We start from the raw sequence: 18,311 nt of genomic DNA on the forward strand, positions 1-18,311 counted from the left end.
TTATTGATATTATAGACTTATGCATGATTGCTAATTTTTCACTTTTAAAAAAAATGTACATCATTTGCAAGCAAGTGTAAGTGTGATCACTTTAGAATACAATTTACATTTTAAAAATGAAAGCAATCATGAAACCCTTGAAAATGTTTGGCACTCATAAAATATATAAAAATGTGCAACACACCTCACAAGTGCAGACTCTGCAGATCAGAAATAAGATTTCAAAAGTTACAACGGGCTACACACATCCTATAAGTGTCAATTTTGGCTGATTTTGCGACAATTCCCTCAATTGGCGGCATGAGAACAATCTGTGTCCTTACGGCGTCACTATGGTGACCCTAGCTCCCGCCCTCATCATGTCACGTGATCGGCAGTTGACTTCGTATTGCGGAACCGAAGTTATTTAAAAGGCATGTGCGCTAAACGCCATTATTCTACGCCACTAACAAAATTGAACGGGCTAAAAAGGTGAGAATCCACAACTTTGATTTACAGCTTCTGAAAGTAACTTTTGGTACGCTAAAATTCTTTAATCAGCGTCGCTGCATTTTCATACCAATGAAACAATAATTTCCCAGCGTCTAATGTGCAACTTTCTAGCTTTATGATACCGTTATTTGCAGGGTTTGTGGGACGTTCAGACATTTTACTGCTGCGACATTTGAGGGTTTTTGAATATCACATCACAACTGCATTAACACGACTCTCAATTTAAAGGATTCATGCCGAACATTCCACCATTTGTTGCTCATTTTATTGCACAGTAACTGCATGAAGGAAATTTTAATTGCACCATAAAATTTCATTGCTCAGTGTGACCTTTGCCATGCAGTAAACCTTCTTGTTGTTGAATCCTAATATCTGCAGGGTGAGAAAGTCGGTTTTATTTTTGAGCGTTTTTTCCCCCATATGACATTTCAAGCAAGATTATATGAACAAAATCACATTTTCCTCTGCAGATAAGATGTCCTCCTCCACCTGTCACACTGTCCTCCTCAACACGGGGGTCCACATGCCCCTCTTGGGGTTGGGGACCGACAAATTGGTGTCTCCAGACATTGTGCACCAGGCAGTGGACGCCGCGCTGGCTGCTGGCTACCGGGCCTTTGACAGCGCCACAGTCTACCAAAATGAATCAGCTTTAGGACAAGCCCTGAAGAAGCTCCTGCCTAAATATGGTTTGACTCGAGAGGATATTTTCATAATCAGGTAGCACCAACACTGTGAGCAGCACGTGTCTCCTGAAACCATTTCATAAAGTGAATTATCTCTCTGCAGTAAACTGGGTCCAAAGGACCAGGGCGAGAGAGCAAAGGAAGCAGCCCTCCGCAGCCTGGCCCAGCTGGATGTGGGCTACATTGACCTCTACCTGATTCACTGGCCCGGCACGCAAAATCGGTCCGTTTCTGACCAACGCAACTCTGGTAAAGACCTTAATGCTGAGCCTCTATATCAGCGGCTGTATTAATTATTTGCGAAATATCCACTTTAAGATTGTAAACTCGCTTTCCTGAATCGCTGACTTTAACTCAGGCAACCGAGCTCAGAGTTGGGCCGCGCTGGAGGAGCTGCACGCTCAGGGGACGCTGAAGGCCATCGGAGTCTCCAACTACACGCCAGCACACATGAGGGAGCTGATGCAGAGCTGCAAAGTCCCGCCTGCTTTGCTGCAGGTATCACGCATGAGTTAATGAGGATTTGTGCCACTCACAGGGGGAAAAAAACACCATTTTCTTCCTTTATGGTAGGTGGAGTTTCACCCCCAGCTGTGCCAGGATGAGCTGAGGAGTGTGTGTAAGGAGTATGGTGTGTGTTTTCAAGCCTATTCCTCTTTAGGGCGAGGAGAGCTGCTCCATGGGCCCGTGGTCCTGGAGGTGGCGAAGAATTGTGGGCGCTCACCTGCACAGGTAAATGTTCTCCCACCCCCACAATCAGCTGCTCGTGGGCTGTTTTAAAACGTTTCTCTGGCATTATTCTTTGCCCATCTCTTCCTTTCAGGTGCTGCTGCGCTGGGCCGTGCAGCAAGGCGTCGCTGTGCTGCCCAAGTCGTCGAATCCAGACAGAATAAGAGAAAACGCCGAGATCTTTGACTTCTCCATCAGTGATTCCGACATGGACAGACTGTCAGCTCTGGAATGCAGCCACAGGTACTGCTGGGATCCCTCACAGGTGGTCTGACGCGCCAAAAGTGCCACTTTTTTATTCAAGACCTTAATTTGCAAGGTTCATCTCGACCGTGGATTGAAACGCTCACTTTAAAACCACTCTTAAGTTCTTTTTTATTCAGGACAGCATATACCAGAAGTTTCACAGCTGTAGAGAAAATACATTTACAAAAGTTGATTTGGGAAAAGAAATAAACCAGAATAAAATTTCCACCATACACGTCTTCTCTGGATTCAAGTAATATCAAGGATGGTTGCAAGAACGTGCCCAGGCGGGTGAGGCCTCTGGGGCGTACACTGCCGCTAATGTGCAGCGGAAAAAAAAGATGCTAAGAATGAACTTTTCTGACAATTTTGCTGGAAATAAACCTCATTAACCATGTTTCCCATCAGCGTCGTTGGTTCTCGGCAATAAGTGAAAGCAAGCGGTGAAGTTTTAAGGCGCTATCTGGCTAAACGGGCAGAGTTATGCCCACCCCCACAGGTGACAGCATGTTCAGGGCACTTCACGACAGCGTGGACGTCCTTCCGCCAGGTCACGGGAGGTGGAAGCGTCTAACCTAACTGTAACACGGCTTCATGGAAGGGACGCTAAATGTTTGTCAGTTCAGATTACCAGCTTATCCAACGGGAATGAGTCAAAACAACATTGCCCTCGATTGTCTTGAGTTCCGGTTCAACGAAATGCCCTTAACGTTTGGAGAAAAGACAAAGATAACGAAGAAGCAACCCTTTAACCGACACACCAGACCACTTAACCACTCGAGGCTCCTTGCGGAGAATAAGACAGGATCACGAACCCATTACCATTAGTCACATATCAATCAACGATTCACAGACGAGTCCCAATCAGATTAACCCAGCGACGCGGGGCGCGCCAACCCGGACTAGTAGCGTCAAATCGGCGCGGCCGCACATCAGATCTTGCAGATTAGGACCTTATTTTTAACATTCCAGTGCAGATATAAAGATTTACCAGGCCAACAAGACAAAACTCTGATAAAAACCTCTGTATAAAGGTGAGCTAATTGCCGTCACCTCGACGCACTGGTGCAAACAAAGACAACCAAATGTTAGTGTCGGCTCCACGTACAGCAGTTAATTTACCCCCCCCTCTTTAAATATGCACAAATCACTTACCACAACAGCCATAGATTGTACACTGCCTATTGCTAGGTTAGCCTGGGCGCTAACGCCGGTAAAATAGAAACCACTTAGCTCTACGCCCTGCCATATGCTAGAATGTCCAGAAAATATTTACACTTTAAAATTTCCACAGTTTTCTTTTTCCTCTTTCCTCGCCCGAGTTTTCTGTTTAAAAAGATAGATCTGCTATCGATTTGTGCTTGTAATGTCGTCTCTCTGCGGCTAAAATCTAACCCTGAAGTTTTACAAAAGATAGAGAGATTGTCCTCGTACAAGATTGTTCCTCTTTTAAGCAGTTTATGATCGTCCAGTTAAAGCATCAGAACAGGAAGCTGGATGAAGGCTTGGGTCGAACACTCGGAAAACCCAACTTTTTCTCACGCGCCCGCCCTGATTTGATTTGGCACAAAACTACAGAGATTTCCAAACACTCCTGTTTGTCGCGAACGCCACGATTTGCAGCGGACATCGGCGACTCGCCGCTGGAGGGAGCCACGCAGGGTGGAAGGGAAATCGGGAAGATGGACAGCTTAGTCTGACTTTGTGTACTGGAACCTGTCTTTTTTTTTTGTAGTTTTAAACCTGTTTCCTGTGCTTCTGATACCACACCTGCCCGTCTTGTATCGTTTCACAGTGTGTTGCCCACCCACACGTTTCACATCACAACCGACACAAATACAGAAAAAAAATAATCTTACAAGTAGTAACCAATTGTGTTTAAAATTGATCTTTTTGGAAATCGATCCTCTTTTAGAGGTTCGGTTGTTCCGAATGGCTTCCTGCCCCCAGCGAACCTTCATATCTCTAACTCACGGCCCCCCCCCCTACTCAGTGCGGTGCGTGTGGCCGTCGTGGTGGCCGTTCTCGCCCTCCGTCTCCTGGTGGCTGAACAGGTAGCTCCACCAGCTCCAGGAGTGGTGCATCGGTTTGGTCGATCCGGTGCTGTTGGTCTTCCTCATCCCCTGCAGGGCAGAACAAACACATTTAAAGGCAACGCCCTTGAATCGGGGCCGCTGCTTCCGTTTTTGCCGCGCTCACCCCTTTATCCAGCAAGCTGTCGAACTCGTCGCTCATTCTCCGGAGCTGCCGGCCGTATCTCTGCGCGGCCCACAAGGCGGGAGGCGCTGACCTGGACCTTCCTCTGAACGGGGCTCCTTCCGTGGGCGTCCCGGCCTCATCCTCCCCGTTCCCCTGAAGCTCTTCCTCTCTGGAGAAGGTGGACGCCTGGGACTCCGAGCTGACCCTGGTCCGACTGGTACCTACGGAAAGGAAAGGGGTCTGTGTCAGTTGTTCCGGATCGTGAAGCGGCATAGTGGATGTCTTTATCCCGATTATAAGTCCCCACAGATGTCCTCGGGAGTGAGGCTGGTGCTTCTGAACATTCAGTTTAGTGGGTGGCAATTAAAAGCGACAGAGCATTTTCCTTCATTGTTATTGGCTTTAAAAGGGTTTCCCACCTGTCAGTCTGAGTTCAGGTAGAGTCAGGGTGTGCCGCTGAAGAACCTGCCTCTCCTGCTCACTTAGAGAACTATTCCTCTCTCCTTCGTCCACCTCCTCCGAGGGATCCGAGTCGCTGTCGCTGGAAATGCTGAACTTCGTCGCCATCGTAACATCTGGAGGGATAAAGTTCAGGGACAAAATGAAAATGGAGAACCCAGAGGAACGATTATACACTTCCTGCTATTATGGAGGGGGCAGAAGTCCGGGTCGCCATACAAATGTCAGCAGAGGAGTCCAATGAGGAGGACAAGCGTCCAACAATCTCAATATTTTCCTAGCAAACAACATGTTGACTCCTATTCTACACACCCTAAAACGGCCAGGGCTGCCCCAAACACACCCATATCTCCCCATATCTCCGACCCCCATATCTATCCCTCCAAAGGTATTTACAGGACAACAACCCCGATGTGTTCACGGACCACCGCACCAGCGACGCTTAATTGAAGACTTTCCCCCGTGGTGGACATTTCTGCCGTCCACAAACGCCCGTGGGTCAACCCGGCGACTCGGAGGTTTTGTTGTTGATTGAGGAGGACAAAAGAAAGTTCGGCGGAGGGCGGAAGCCGCCGAGCGGCTCCACCGACCGCCGTGTTGTGTCAAAGGGGGTGGAAATAGGACCGCCTGACGGAATTTCCTACCCGAAGTTTTCTTTACTGCGTCAGCCGGGAAACTACCGGTGGCTGTTGGGCTCGGTGCATGCGGCCTCGGTGGTTGTTTTTGTAATCGGTGTCCTGTCTTTCTCGCCGTCCAGTCCGCTTCCCAGTTTGCCCAATCGCCGCGCCGCCGCTGCGCGCTGACGTCACTGTTGCGGGCCAGGACCGGGCGCGAGCTTTGTTTGTCTCATCCGGCCTCCCGTAGTGCTGCGAGTAGAGGCGCAGCGGAAACCGAGGCGCACAGAGTTTTTTTCCCCCTTTCTCTCAACGGGCGTTTAAAATAATTTAGAACATAAACGTGCACTTAAGAGCTTTTGTAAGACATTTTTCTTTTTCTTTATTTTTTTTTTTTGCTGGGGACTTCCTAGTACCTCGGACACCCTTCTTGGCGAGAATAATAATAATGCGCACCGTAATATTGAAGTGACAATGGCTGCATTTTATTTTGAAGGTCTTCGTAATAATATTTCATAAATGCTTGGTCTGAGGAGCTACATGCATGCGCAACCACGCACGGGCTAACCTGTTTGAGCTCGAGTGCGTCTATTTACTTTTTCTTAACATCGTCATGTTGACGTGTTTGTTGTTGTTCCGACCCTCATCGGTAGGTGGCGGTAGAACGCTGCACGTGGACGGTTCGGGGAAGCCTATTTCCTTAATAGGGAAATAGAAAAATTAGCTGCAGATTACATGCAAAAAGACCGATTGCCAGAGTTTTTTAACTGATACATATGTGTGTACGTTTTGTTAAAGACTGAGACTCAAATCTAAGTGAAAACACGTAAGTTTTTACCTTTAATATCATCTAAAATATTACATTTTCTTAAGTACTACATTGCAGGAAGGGTTTGTGTTTTCCTGATTATTATTGGTAAAGTATTTTTCAGTATTCATTTAAAAAAATGCTGTGGTTTGGGGGTTTTGTCCCCGAATTTTGGCATCATAAATCCAAGTATGCTGCTGTTTCCTCAATTGATTTAGTGCTTTTGTGCATTAGCTGAGCTCAGCTCTTCAGAACTCTTGTGCGCAAGAAGCCGCTGGTGAGATCGGGAACAAAACGAGTCAGTTCTGTGAAGTTGGTGAGAGTCACTCGAACTGGATAATCACATTTTGTCCCGTCTTAAAAAAAAAAAAAAATCCCTAAAACAATCGACAATATGACGCGGATTCTTCTGATTCGGCTCAGGCAAACGTGCAAAAACCCGCGCGCAGTCAGCTTTTTCGTACGCTGGCGCGAGGATGGAGCGGCTCCAGATAAAGGCTGCAGAGACTGGCCTCTTTTCAATTCTATTTTGGGGAGGGATTATAGAAATAATACATGGGAGTTGTCTCTGTTTTTTTGTGTGCCTTGATTCGTCCGTATGTGAGCGCGAGCAAAGCCCCGCGTGCGTCAACTTTGCAGCATATGAGCCAGAGCAGGATCCGTTTCAAACACGCGCGCACGGTGGCACGCAAGCAGAAATGAGGTTTTGTGCACAGAACTGCTGGATTTAAGTGTAATCTGAAGGAGCCGTGCAATTAGCATCCATTTATATCTCCCTGTGCAAACCTCGCCCTGCCTCCCTGCCCCTCATCTGGAGGTTATTTTGGGAAGCGGAGGCGTGCGCGCTCCCACACAGTCTCTAAGCCGCCACACGAGTGTGTGTGTGCGTGTCTGTGTGTGTTCGAGAGCAGCCTTTTCCCAGTCTTGCTCACAAATATTCCTTCCAGTTTGATGCCACCATTTCTCTCCGTTCCGCTCTCTGAACGGGGGGGAGCCGAGAGAGGCGCTGGGAGTTGAATCCTCCGAGACAAGACGGCAAAAAACAAGTGAAAGGTCGGGGATGGAGGTGAGTGGACACGGGAGGGCAGACAGAACTCTGGAACATTAAAATCCACCCACATCAGAGTGGAAACACCCCCGATGGCTGGCTGAACATGTCTTTGGTCATCGCTAGGTGCTCATTATGTGGACCGCTCCCTGGGTGATCACAGGGCGCGCATATGGCAGCTTTCTCATCCCATCCACTCCACCCTTGTGCAGCTGGCTGGAATCTTTGGGCGCTCAGAGTCGCTACATGCGTCTTTTTATGTTTTACAGAGGTCAAAGCCTCCACACGCCCCCTGGTGGCAGCCAATTTCCCGACAAAAACTCGCCGTTGCCCAACCAAAACCGGCCCGTCGAGCGTGACGCGCGGCTTCCGACTCCTCACCTTCCGCTTATTTATTTTAGCCACGCCGCCATCACATTTCCATCCCGCCGCTGAGCTAATCACTTAAGCCAAATTATGATGAATTAGCCGAGAAGCTCGGAAACGACCTCGGCGCGCCGCACTTTAATATACGGCGGTGCCGCTGCACTAAGCGAGACATTAAACTGCATTTGCTGCAGGCAGGGTTTGGCAGCCGTAAAACGTATTATCCAACAAAAGCTGAATGTACTCAAGGCAATTAAACACAATTGTAGCTAATGTTTGCACGGGTTACGCATATTCACAGTAGCTAACCCTGCAGCTGTGATTGTTTTACCTCTAATCCCAAATAGAACTGTCAACGTGTTGGAGCTAGCTATACCGCCTCTGATCGGCTAACGGAGGATCATCAGTCCCACGCCACGGCGTCAAGCTAATTTTCACAACCGAGGTGCTTAACGAACCGCCGGCATCTACGCCCGCCTCGCTTTCTATGCAACAAGTCTGCGCCGTTTCACGGCTCCGGACGTGGCATCGCACGCGCGGCAGTTAGCCTAAAGGTCAGGTGACGGGGGCCATCTGTGGACCGCGAGCCACTCGTCCTCGTTAGAGGGTTCAGCGCTACGCTCAGATGTCGATGTGAGGGAGGCGCAGTGGAGGTACTTAGCATCCACATAAGTGCAAATGTTGTCTTTGTTGTCCTCAGCTTCTCCGTGCCCCCCCACCCCCCCACCCGCGCTGCGAGCGCCATGGCGTTACATATTTTTTGCGTTTTCAGTCCCCCCGTCTATCTGGGTTGACAACTGAACTAGTTCACGCGGCGCTTGCTGGCGGATGTCGTTACTTCTCCTGTTTAATTGATGCCGTTTGACAGGAACAAGCTGCCTTTTTGGACTCCGCAGGACAGTTAGCGCCAAAGCTCGAGCACGCCGCAGCAAGAAAACATGCAAAGTCGGCTCTTTCCCGAGGCTGGAATTTCAGCCCTTTTTCCACTACAGTGGAACGGTTTTGATTTTCTAATGCGGTCTTTTACTCCAAATGATGAAAAAGTGCTGTTGAAACAGTTTAGTTGGGGGGGAAGAGCAGCTGAATGATAACATTAGCAAACTCCTGAATGCTAATAAGAATTCCCGCCTGTGAGATTTCCCTGTCAGCATTTCGGAAATGGGGCAAAATAACAGTAGCATTAGCATAACAATAAAAACATCTACATAAAACAATAAAAACAGGGCCGAGATAGATGGGCGTCATTACCAGGGAAGGGAAGATACGCATTCCCCAATAAGCTAATGTGTTTCTCAAAGGCTTCTGGACGTCTCCATCGATTCCGATTCCCGGGAAACAGCTCGCGGTTTTCAGAGACTTCAAACAAACCGACGCTGGTTGCGTGCTGTTGTGCTTTCACTGTGACTCAGACCGAACGGTCAGGAGCGCTTAAGGGAGGAAGAAACACCCGAGACAGAAGTGATGAATTGCACTTTCAGGGCCTTTTCCTCCTCCCCTCCCCCGCGACGCCACCGCTCGTATCGAACGCCGCGTGGCCCCTAGAGCGGCGGCACAGGTGCACCGTTGAGTGTTTTGCCACTTTAATGTGTGTTGAAGTGGAAGTAAGTGGGCATCTTCTCTAGCATCCCTCCTTCTACTGATGTGTCGCCGTTGCCTTTTGGTGCTCGTGGATCCACTGACTGATTTAACCTGAATAATCAGCAGCTAAACCGGTCTGGCGCTCCCCCCGTCCCCTCTTTGCCTCTGTCCCGACTCCATAACCGAATGTTTAGGGACACATTTCAGCCGATTACGCTTCTTCATCCTGGTCATTAGCGGCGTAATACCCAAAAGAAGACAGAAACGTTGACAGCAGGCGCCTCTCCGCCGCCCGGCTCTCTCAATCCACCCTCGCTGGGGCCGAGGGTGCAGCAGAACCTTTTATTACCCTGGAGGCATTTTCATGTCTGCTGTGGTAATTCCCCCGTCCACCTTCAGATTTTCCTGCCTTACTTCAGTTCTCCTCCGCCTCTTCTTCCTCATTTAGTTGGGTTTCACAGCTCCCCTATGGACCCTTCTCAGCGTGACTGTGGCGGCCCAGCGCATAATTAGCAGCCAACGCCGTCTTATTTGACGGTAGATGTGGCGGGATTACCCGTCGTCATCAACGCCACCTCTACCAGCCTCTAACTAGCAGGGCTAGTTTTCTTTATTGGTGCTTCTGCTTAGTAACGGGAGCCAAATGTTGGGAATTTGGAATCATCGCTGACTTCCTGTTACCTTAGACATCACCTGACACTCGCCCCAGACGATACCTAGCGTGCCTCATGGCCTCGTTAGCGGATGCCATTAGCCACTGTCTGCGATTGCATCACTAAATTACTTGCGCAAAAGTAATTTACATGTTTGTGCAAGGTCTCTCGGGGCAGCTGTGTGGTGAAGCCACAGATGACCAATCATATCCACACAACCAATTGCACAATGGAAAGCGCGCACAGGCCGCGTGATTCAGCACAACACAAGGGCGAGCATGCTGCATGGGCGATTACTCAGGCTGCAGCTACAAGGAGTCAAATTAGTGTGGAGAAGAGCTAAAACTGCTTTTGATCGGTGCCAACTCTTTGTGTGCAAACACGGCGGAACGCACGAGGAACAGGAGGGCGCGCGTTTCATCCTAGAAATTGGTTTGAAAGCACTTTGTTCAAGTCCCTGAAGAAAGATGGAAAACAGGTGCTTTAGCTGCTTGGAAGCTCTCGGCTTGGCACTAGCTTCTAGGCAGCCAATTAGCTTAAGCTAGCCGGCATGTCTGAAGTAATATCCACGGTAAACACGTCCTAGCTCCCTTTTATCCTGGAGAATGGATCAGATTAAAAAAGGGGCGCCCAATGTCGTAGTTTACAGAAATAACATAAATCATTGTTAGCATTAGCAATTGTTTACATCGGACACAACTCTGAACAACAAAACACGCTTTTGATGTCATGAATAAGTGCGTTAAAGTGAGTTAAACTATGTTTTTCCTTAAGCTTTAACATGAGAGGCTGAAGCGAGTCGCAACCCAAGTCCCTAGCTAAAGAAATTAATATTTCATGGGGATCAGCAATTACCCTCCAGGCGGCAACAGCTTGCACATGCTACGTTCAAAGGCGCCTTTAAGCTCGTCGTTGTATCGAACTAAATTACAGTAGTGAGAAAGTGCGCTCTGTGTCATCGCCATAGAAACCAGGCATTAACGTAGTTTCTTTTCCCCTTCCTGAAGATTTCATTCTGGTTTGTTTGGCAATGCAGCGGTGAGGCGGGCAGGATGCGGCTATGGGGGAGGGTTAGCGTGACGATGGTTGTGTTCTGCTCCTCCAAACAGATGTTTCACTTGTTCGCTGAAAATTAAATACATCAGAAATAATGATAAAAAGAATATGAAGCCTGTTACGCTGTGAGTCGAAACTCAGGAAATAAACAGATTTTACAACCAGCGGAACAATTTTTTTTCTTGTTTTTGATGTTTTTTTGCTTGTTGTTCCCTCATGGTCCGGTCTCTCTGCTAAGCTAAGTAGATTAGCATCTGACTGTGATTGTTAGTCGACCCTTTGCGTCATTTGGTATGCGTTAATCTCATTTCGAGGCCTTTGTGTGTCAGTAGGGGCCGCTAATACCAGAACAGTTGCTTCTGGTCCGGTTGGTCCGGTCTGTGTTGCTTCTTTGTTAGAGAATTCGTTTTAAAAAACCCTCAAAAAAACGCGAGGCTGAAAGTGGATCTCGACCGTTATGCCTGGGAAATCTTCCGAACAATCACAACCTCCACGCTAGGTCCCCCGATATCTGTCCGTGTCCTTGGCCTTTTCCTCCCCGTGCAGCATCTGATGGGATCCCACATTAGCATCTGCACAAGTGCTTGCTCGTGCTGGCCTGTCAGGCCGATTTGCACCGTCGTTAGCGTGTGTGCAACGATGAATCATCTCGCGTTAGGCCTCCCCGAGTGCGATTCGGGCACGGTTGGATGTGTGTTCTGCAAACCTAAGCGTTGGGCTCGCCTGGTGATGGCGTCCCCTCGGGGAGGGTGAATTAGCTCGCGGTGTAAAGGTCATGCTTCACCATGAGACAGAACTCTGATCAACTGTGTCCAAAAGACCGATGGGGTAAAAGCACCCCCTTCCGCTCATTATTTACACCGACTCTGCCGCTTCTCCTCCTCCTGCACTGTTAGCCTCCATCCCCAGTGGCTCGCTCACCCTCATACATCTCCTGTCTCGCTTGATAACGTCCTCCTCCGTCTTCTACCCGCAAAAAATCGAGGGGGAAGGGGCGACCGCTTAGCTAATCGGAAAATCGCCTTCATAGCTGCATCTGTGCTCGTCTTTAGCGGGATTGTTGTGTGAGTGGTGCTGGTTTGAATATGAAAACAGAAAAATGTAAATTTAATTGTGTCTTGTCTCAGCGAGATTGTTTGTTTTTTACTCAAAATGATCATTTTAAAAGTGGAGAGCAGATTTTTGCAGCTGCTTGCTAAAAAAATAGAGTAGATGAATAAAACTAAACCCAAAAAAGTCTAAAACCTTTGTTGGTCTTTATTGGAGAAGACTTAAATTCTGTCCTACACCATTTTTAACCTATTGACTACTTTATTACAACCACTCACAGCTTAACGAATACCTTACCTTGGTTATTCCTCTAAAGTTCTGAAATACTTCACAATTTCAGTGCAATTGTATAACGCATCAATTGTTTCCATGTAGCGATGCTATTATTGTTGGGTTCTGGAGCACCCCGTTGTTAAATGGTGACATATCGTTGGTGAAACTCGCAGCGTCCCCAGTTTGGTCCGCGCCGAGCCACATGTGGGCCGCGAGCCCCGAGTTTCACCACGACGGTTACTTTCCCCCAACTTTGTTAGTCAAATGTTAACAGCAATGGTGTTAAGATAAAGTCCGTTTCTCTCAGTGACAGTAATAAATTACCAGTGTAATAGATTACTGAGAAGTTGCTAGTTTAGCTTTGTGTCTTCAGTGATGTGATAGGTTTAGGGTTAACTCCACCCCTCCCCCCAGGTCACTTTCTTTACACACACACACACACACACACACACTTGTAATTATGCATTTATGAGGACTTTCTCGGACATGAAGCATTCTGGTCCCCTAACCCTCCCATCCAAACCCTAAAACCTGAACCTAAACATTCAAACCCAGTCCGAACCTCAAACAATCCTTTGAAGTGATGAGGACCCATAAGAATTCCCCCACTTCCCAAACCTGTCCTCAATTTGCCAGCATAACGCGTATTTTGGTACTCAATATGTAACGAGTACAAGAAACACACACACACACAGAGAGCGCACACACTCGTCACCCCCCCCCCCCCCCCCCGTGTCTCTCTCTCCGCGCGTCAGAGGAGAAGATCCCTTTATTTCGCTGCTGAATGAGCGACCGACCGGAGGAGGAGGATGAGCAGACAGGCAGAAAAGGATGAGTGAATGAGCGGATCCTGACCTGGGAACCGAACCGGTGAGCTGGCTCAGACGGCGTGCGCATCTGAATGTTCCGCTTATTTCCCCCCCTCGCGCGTGCGTCCATTTAAACAGTTTGGTCGCGTCCTAATGCCGTGTTATAGGCGTTGGATATTTGGAAAGGCAGACGTGGGGTTTGGGGAGGGAATGTGCCAGGCTGGCGCAGTCACCGGCACCGTGCGGGTCTCGCAATTCGGCGCTTGCGTGCGTAAATCCTCCGGATGAGGCGGCAGTGGGGGAGAGAGTGGGCAGCTGGTGGCAGGAGGCAGATCAGGCTGCAGGTCTGGGAGAGACGGCGGTGGAATCTGCCCGGACAGGCCGGGTCCACCTGGCGCGTAGTGGCCAGGAGACGCCTTCGACGAGGCGGCGACGTAGCGCAGGCAGAGACGCGGGTCTGGAGCGTGCCCCGGTCAGGGGGCTGGACGGAACCGGGGGGGGGGGGGGGGGGGGTAAAAATCAGTGGTGTGATGAAAGAAAATGACGACGCATTTGTCCAATCTTTTTAAATTGAGTTCATGCGCGATGAAGCCACGCGCGTTTATTTAAAACGATCCATAATTCATCGGGGAACATGTTCCAACAGCTTGGATGTTTGAATTATTAAGGGATGGAAGAATGTCGGAGGCTCATTAATTTGAATACATATTGGGGGAAAACCCCGCTGCATCGCTGATGTCGTAGACTTCTGTCTTTTCTTTATTACTGTTACTTTATTGCCGACGTTCGGCTGTGATTCCGAAACGCGTCTGCGCGTTTGGAGCCTAAAATACCCAGATTTACTCTCCCTCTAATCCATTAATGACTTAATCAAACTCTTCCCTGCCATGAAAGGTGGTAACCTACATCTTGGCCTCTATTCCTGTCTGCTGTAATCTGGTTATGTGTGTTGTTGGCGCTGCACGTCGGGTTTTTCATGCGGCCCCGACTTATCGCTGCCCCCCTCCCGGTCCCGGTGCTGTCGGTTGTAGCGTGTCTACAGGGGCAGGAAAGTCCCCTTGGTCATAAGCTGCTAGTGTGTGTGTGTGTGTGTGTTGGGCATTGTCAGTAAGATCATAGCAGCGCTGTGAATGTAAACATTGCCGCATTTAAACAGTCCTGTTGGTGCCGTCGTGGAGGTCAGACTTGGTTCTTTATGGCCCACGTCCAGGCCTCCTGCCAGGACCGGAACTGCTTATATGCCCTGACTGAATCCCAAAGGCCCCAGTTTACAGTGGCAGATATTAGTCCCTGTTATTGGGTAACAATGGCCTGCTGGGGAATTGATGTTATGTAATGCAGCAGCCGGGCCTGGGTTAGAGTTCTAGTGTTTGGGAGCCCATTCTGGAGCTTCTCCGGTGCTGACTGTTGATCTGAGCCCACCTTTTTTTGGAGGGGGGGGGGGGTGATCATGGTTACACTTTCCTTCCAGTAACCGTCCAAACTGCTCCTTGGTTGGTCCAGCTGTCATCGGGTTTTAGTGGTAGAACAGCAAATCTGGATCTGGCCTGTTGTAGAAATACATAATTCAACATTTGGTGGCTCATATCTCTGGTATTTGCAGGTTTTAATGTCTTCGCTACTGTTGTGCATAATTGGAAGTCCATACTTTGAAGCACGCACTTCCCCCACTCAAGTCAAGGCTGATGCTGGACCGAGCAAGTCCACGTCCGCGTACTTGGCAGTACTCACATACTGGAACAGGACTCTTGTTGGAGGACGTTTCACACTTACTCGGCACGTCCTCAGGTCACATGACCACATTTTTTTGAACCTCCATCCAATGATGTGACCAGAACTTTATCAGTCAGCTTCTCGCTAGGGGTCACCAGGAGCCGGCATGCGTTGGCTATTGGCTTCGGCTCTAATGGAGGAGGGCCCCCCGCCCCGTCGACCCAGTAAAGGCTAACGCTGACCTCATCCCTCCCTCATCTCTCTCCTGGGGGCCACAGAGGCCCATAATATCGCTCATTTCGCTCGATCACCGATCGCTCCCGGGGAGATTCATGTGACACCTTTACTGCCAGACGGTTTCCCCAGCCAGGCAACAGCCCCTGTCGCGCCGCCGCCCCCCCCCCCCCCCTGCTCGCCCAACTGATTTGGCACCGGCGTGTTACTCGCTTCTCCAAGGTGACGTATGACAAACGGAGGCGTTGTCATCCTGCAACGCCGTTTAACCTATTAGCCCTATTGGAGGGGACGGCTGGACGTCCTCGCTAACGTTACGTGTCTTTCAGAATTTAACAGGTTGCGTAACAGCTTCGCTTAGACGCATCCCATAATGATATTCAGTCCATATACTTATTATTTATAGAGAGAAACTTGAGAGCGAGCCCCTGGCAGAGGGAAGCCTTTCGCTTAACTCTGGTCTACAGAGTGACAGTGGAGATTTCTGCAGATGGGTCCATTACAGGCGATGCTCATCCATCAGGTACGGAGGCATCCATCACTGGGGGGGGGGGGGGCAGGGGGGGTAGGAGGAGTAGGAGGGGGGGGCAGGAGGCAAGGGGGGGGGCCGGAGAGGAGGAGAGGAGCAAAATAGCCAACCTAGCAAAGGGGAAACAAGGGGTCACCAGCCAGGAATCGGACCCATGCTAGTCTGTCGTAGCTTCTGTTGCTAGCGTTAGCGCAGGCCGTCCCCGACACCTTGCTGCTGTTGTCGACCGTTCAGAAGGGGCGGAGCGCTTGAAGCTGCGAATGGGATGCGCGAGGCGTCCGATCAGCTGTGAAAAGGGGCGAAGGAGAGGCTCTCGTGGACGGGCTTTCGATAGGAGCGGCGAGGTAAGCGGCGGCGGAGGCGCTGACGTGGAGCGGAGCGGCGGGGAGTGAGAGTGTGTTCGGAGGAACTGGTTGAATCCCGTTGACTCTGCTCGGCCCTGTTAATTCCTACCTCCTCCACCCTCTGCGTGCAGCTTCCACTCTCTAATTTTCTCCGTCCTCGTTCTCCTCCCACCGCTTTGGCGCTCCTCTCCGTGGCGTCCAGGAAAAAAAGCTCATTTTCAATAAGCCAATACTCCTCCGAGCTCGGCGGGTGACCCTCTGTTACAGTCGGATTTATTGAATCTCCCGTTCCGCATTATTGCTTCTTACGGAAATCCGTACTGGCCGACAATAAAAGACTCGGCAACCTTGTTGGAAGCTGCAGACGCGTCCGGGTTATCGACCTGCGGAGCGGCAGGTGGTCGGGAGGACAGCTTCCCACCCGATCGCCCTCTTTTATGCAGAATTTGACCCCCTTTTGGCGGCGTCACCCCCCCCCCGGACTTTATGTTGGCTGAAATTTCACCTTGTTCAAGAGCACAAGTGAGGCTTTAACGAATCTCCTTGATTTTTTCCGATATTAATGCTAATAAATAAACAAGGGAGTAAAGTTTTCCACACTTTCCTGCAGAGGGCTGCACACAATCAGCCCCCCCCCCCATCTGTGACTCTCCTCCTCCCTCTGGAATCATCCCGGAAGACCACGGCGAGGCACATTAAGACGCGCTCGCAGCGGCAGTGACTTTCCCACCTCTGGGCCGTTTGGAGTCATTAATTAACCCGACTCGCACGTCTTGGGACTGTTGCACTCCTGGGGGGGACGGGGGGGTCGGCCGACATGCTCCGCTCCACGGCGCTAATCATGACGACGACTCGCTGTTAACGACAAACAGGGTGTTTTTTAAGTTTTATATAATACTTTAAGGATGAATAATGGGTATTTCCATGTTTTTCTGCTACTTTGGGCGACCGTGTTTTTCACGTCTAGGTCGGATAATTAGGGACAAAATTTCAGCCACGTTGCAGTAATTTTATGTGTGAGAAGCATGTTTACATCCTGTTTTTTTCATGTTTTGAGCCACTTTTTCAGTGTTTTTAAACATTAAAATTGGCCACCAGGTGGCAGTCTTCAGTGACATTTAGGTCAAAGACACCTTATTCTGGCAGCCTGACATGGTGGTAATATTTATTATTAACCTGAAAGTTAAAAATTAAAACCCCTCTCCTCTCCTTCTCTCTCCTCCTCTCTCCTCCCCTCTCTCCCTCCTCTCCTCTCCTCTCCTTCTCTCTCCTCCTCTCTCCTCCCCTCTCTCCTCCTCTTCTCTCCTCTCCTCTCCTCTCCCTTTCTCCTCTCCTTTCCTCTCTCCTGTCCCCTCCTCTCCTCTCTCCTCTCCTCTCCTCTCCCCTCTCCTCTCCCTTCCTCTCATCCCCCCCTCTCCTCTCCCCCCTTCCTCTCTCCTCCTCTCCTCCCCCTCTCCTCTCCTCTCCCCTCTCCTCTCCTCTCTCCTCTCCTCTCCCCTCCTCTCTCCTCTCTCCTCTCCTCTCTCCTTCCCCCTCTCCTCTCCTCTCCCCCGTCCTCTCCTCCTCCTCTCCTCTCTCTCCCTCTCCTCCCCCTCTCCCCTCCTCTCTCCTCCCTCTCCTCTCCCTTTCTCCTCTCCTTTCCTCTCTCCTGTCCCCTCCTCTCCTCTCCTCTCCTTCTCTCTCCTCCTCTCCTCTCCTCTCTCCTTCCCCCTCTCCTCCCTCTCCCCTCCTCCTCCTCCTCCTCTCCTCTCCTCCTCTCTCCTCCCCCTCTCCTCCCCTCCTCTCCTCTCCTCCCCTCCTCCTCTCCTCTCTCTCTCTCCTCTCTCCCCTCCTCCTCTCCTCTCTCTCCTCCTCTCCCCTCCTCTCATCCCCTCCTCTCCTCTCCCTCTCTCCTTCCCCCTCTCTCTCCATCTCGCTGCTCCTCCTGTTATTCACCTGCCGCTTCGCTCCGCTGGTCTCCTTCAGCCTCCTCACCTCGCGTCCTACTTCTCTCCCTCATCCTTCACTCCTCGCTTGTTTACCTCCTCCCCCTCTCCTCTCCTCCCCTCCTCCCCCTCTCCCCTCCTCTCCTCTCCCCCGTCCTCTCTCCGCCTGCTCCCCGCCATCCCGCTCGCGTGTTGCTATCATTCCCGTTTCCTCCTGCCCAGCTGCTTTGCCGTTTTCCCCGCGACATTTATGAAAACCAATTTGCTCCCCTGTCCCCTTCCATCCTCTCTCAATCTCCTCTCCCGTTCGTTTGTGCGTAATCTGTCGCAGCGGCAAGCTGGAACCTCGCTTACATAATCTGATCAGCGTCCCCACAGATACGCCGGCCTCCCGGCCGCGTCGCATGCATGGCTGCAGGTTGTTTTAACATGCAACCATGCAAACATGCGTCCCATCCCTGCGAGCGCCGGCCGGCTGGAGCGTGCCGGTGATTTTCTGA

The 18,311-nt window shown here is 50.2% G+C and overlaps 3 protein-coding genes across 7 annotated transcripts in view; 2 read left to right on the plus strand and 1 right to left on the minus strand.

The window, feature by feature from the left end:
* Positions 1 to 328: 328 nt before the first annotated feature.
* Positions 329 to 2,386, plus strand: zgc:101765 (uncharacterized protein LOC450036 homolog). Its single transcript, XM_057026373.1, has 6 exons — positions 329 to 471; positions 963 to 1,212; positions 1,282 to 1,427; positions 1,537 to 1,676; positions 1,752 to 1,910; positions 2,002 to 2,386. The coding sequence occupies exons 2-6, from the start codon at positions 968 to 970 to the stop codon at positions 2,179 to 2,181; spliced, it is 870 nt and encodes a 289-aa protein (XP_056882353.1). The 5' UTR covers positions 329 to 471; positions 963 to 967; the 3' UTR covers positions 2,182 to 2,386.
* badb (BCL2 associated agonist of cell death b) lies at positions 2,258 to 5,660 on the minus strand. Of its 2 annotated transcripts, none has more exons than XM_057026385.1 (4): positions 5,456 to 5,660; positions 4,772 to 4,927; positions 4,353 to 4,573; positions 2,258 to 4,276 (listed from the first exon to the last, which is right to left on the minus strand). In XM_057026385.1, the coding sequence occupies exons 2-4, from the start codon at positions 4,917 to 4,919 to the stop codon at positions 4,139 to 4,141; spliced, it is 507 nt and encodes a 168-aa protein (XP_056882365.1). In that variant the 5' UTR covers positions 4,920 to 4,927; positions 5,456 to 5,660; the 3' UTR covers positions 2,258 to 4,138. The 2 variants fall into 2 exon arrangements, with proteins under 2 accessions (XP_056882365.1, XP_056882364.1); XM_057026384.1 differs by lacking the exon at positions 5,456 to 5,660 and adding an exon at positions 5,245 to 5,398.
* A 455-nt stretch (positions 5,661 to 6,115) lies between these two features.
* Positions 6,116 to 18,311, plus strand: part of LOC130522241 (sodium/calcium exchanger 1-like) — a 47,921-nt gene continuing 35,725 nt past the window's right edge. The window contains exon 1 of one of the 4 annotated variants that reach the window (XM_057026361.1): positions 6,116 to 6,251. The gene's annotated coding sequence lies outside the window, so the exon portion shown is untranslated. Of the gene's footprint in view, positions 6,252 to 7,280; positions 7,300 to 12,981; positions 13,128 to 18,311 lie in introns of those variants that run through there. The other 3 variants (XM_057026362.1, XM_057026359.1, XM_057026360.1) reach the window with 3 other exon arrangements.

This window comes from Takifugu flavidus, chromosome 3 (genome assembly GCF_003711565.1).
Source record: "Takifugu flavidus isolate HTHZ2018 chromosome 3, ASM371156v2, whole genome shotgun sequence".
In the NCBI taxonomy this organism is placed as follows: domain Eukaryota; kingdom Metazoa; phylum Chordata; class Actinopteri; order Tetraodontiformes; family Tetraodontidae; genus Takifugu; species Takifugu flavidus.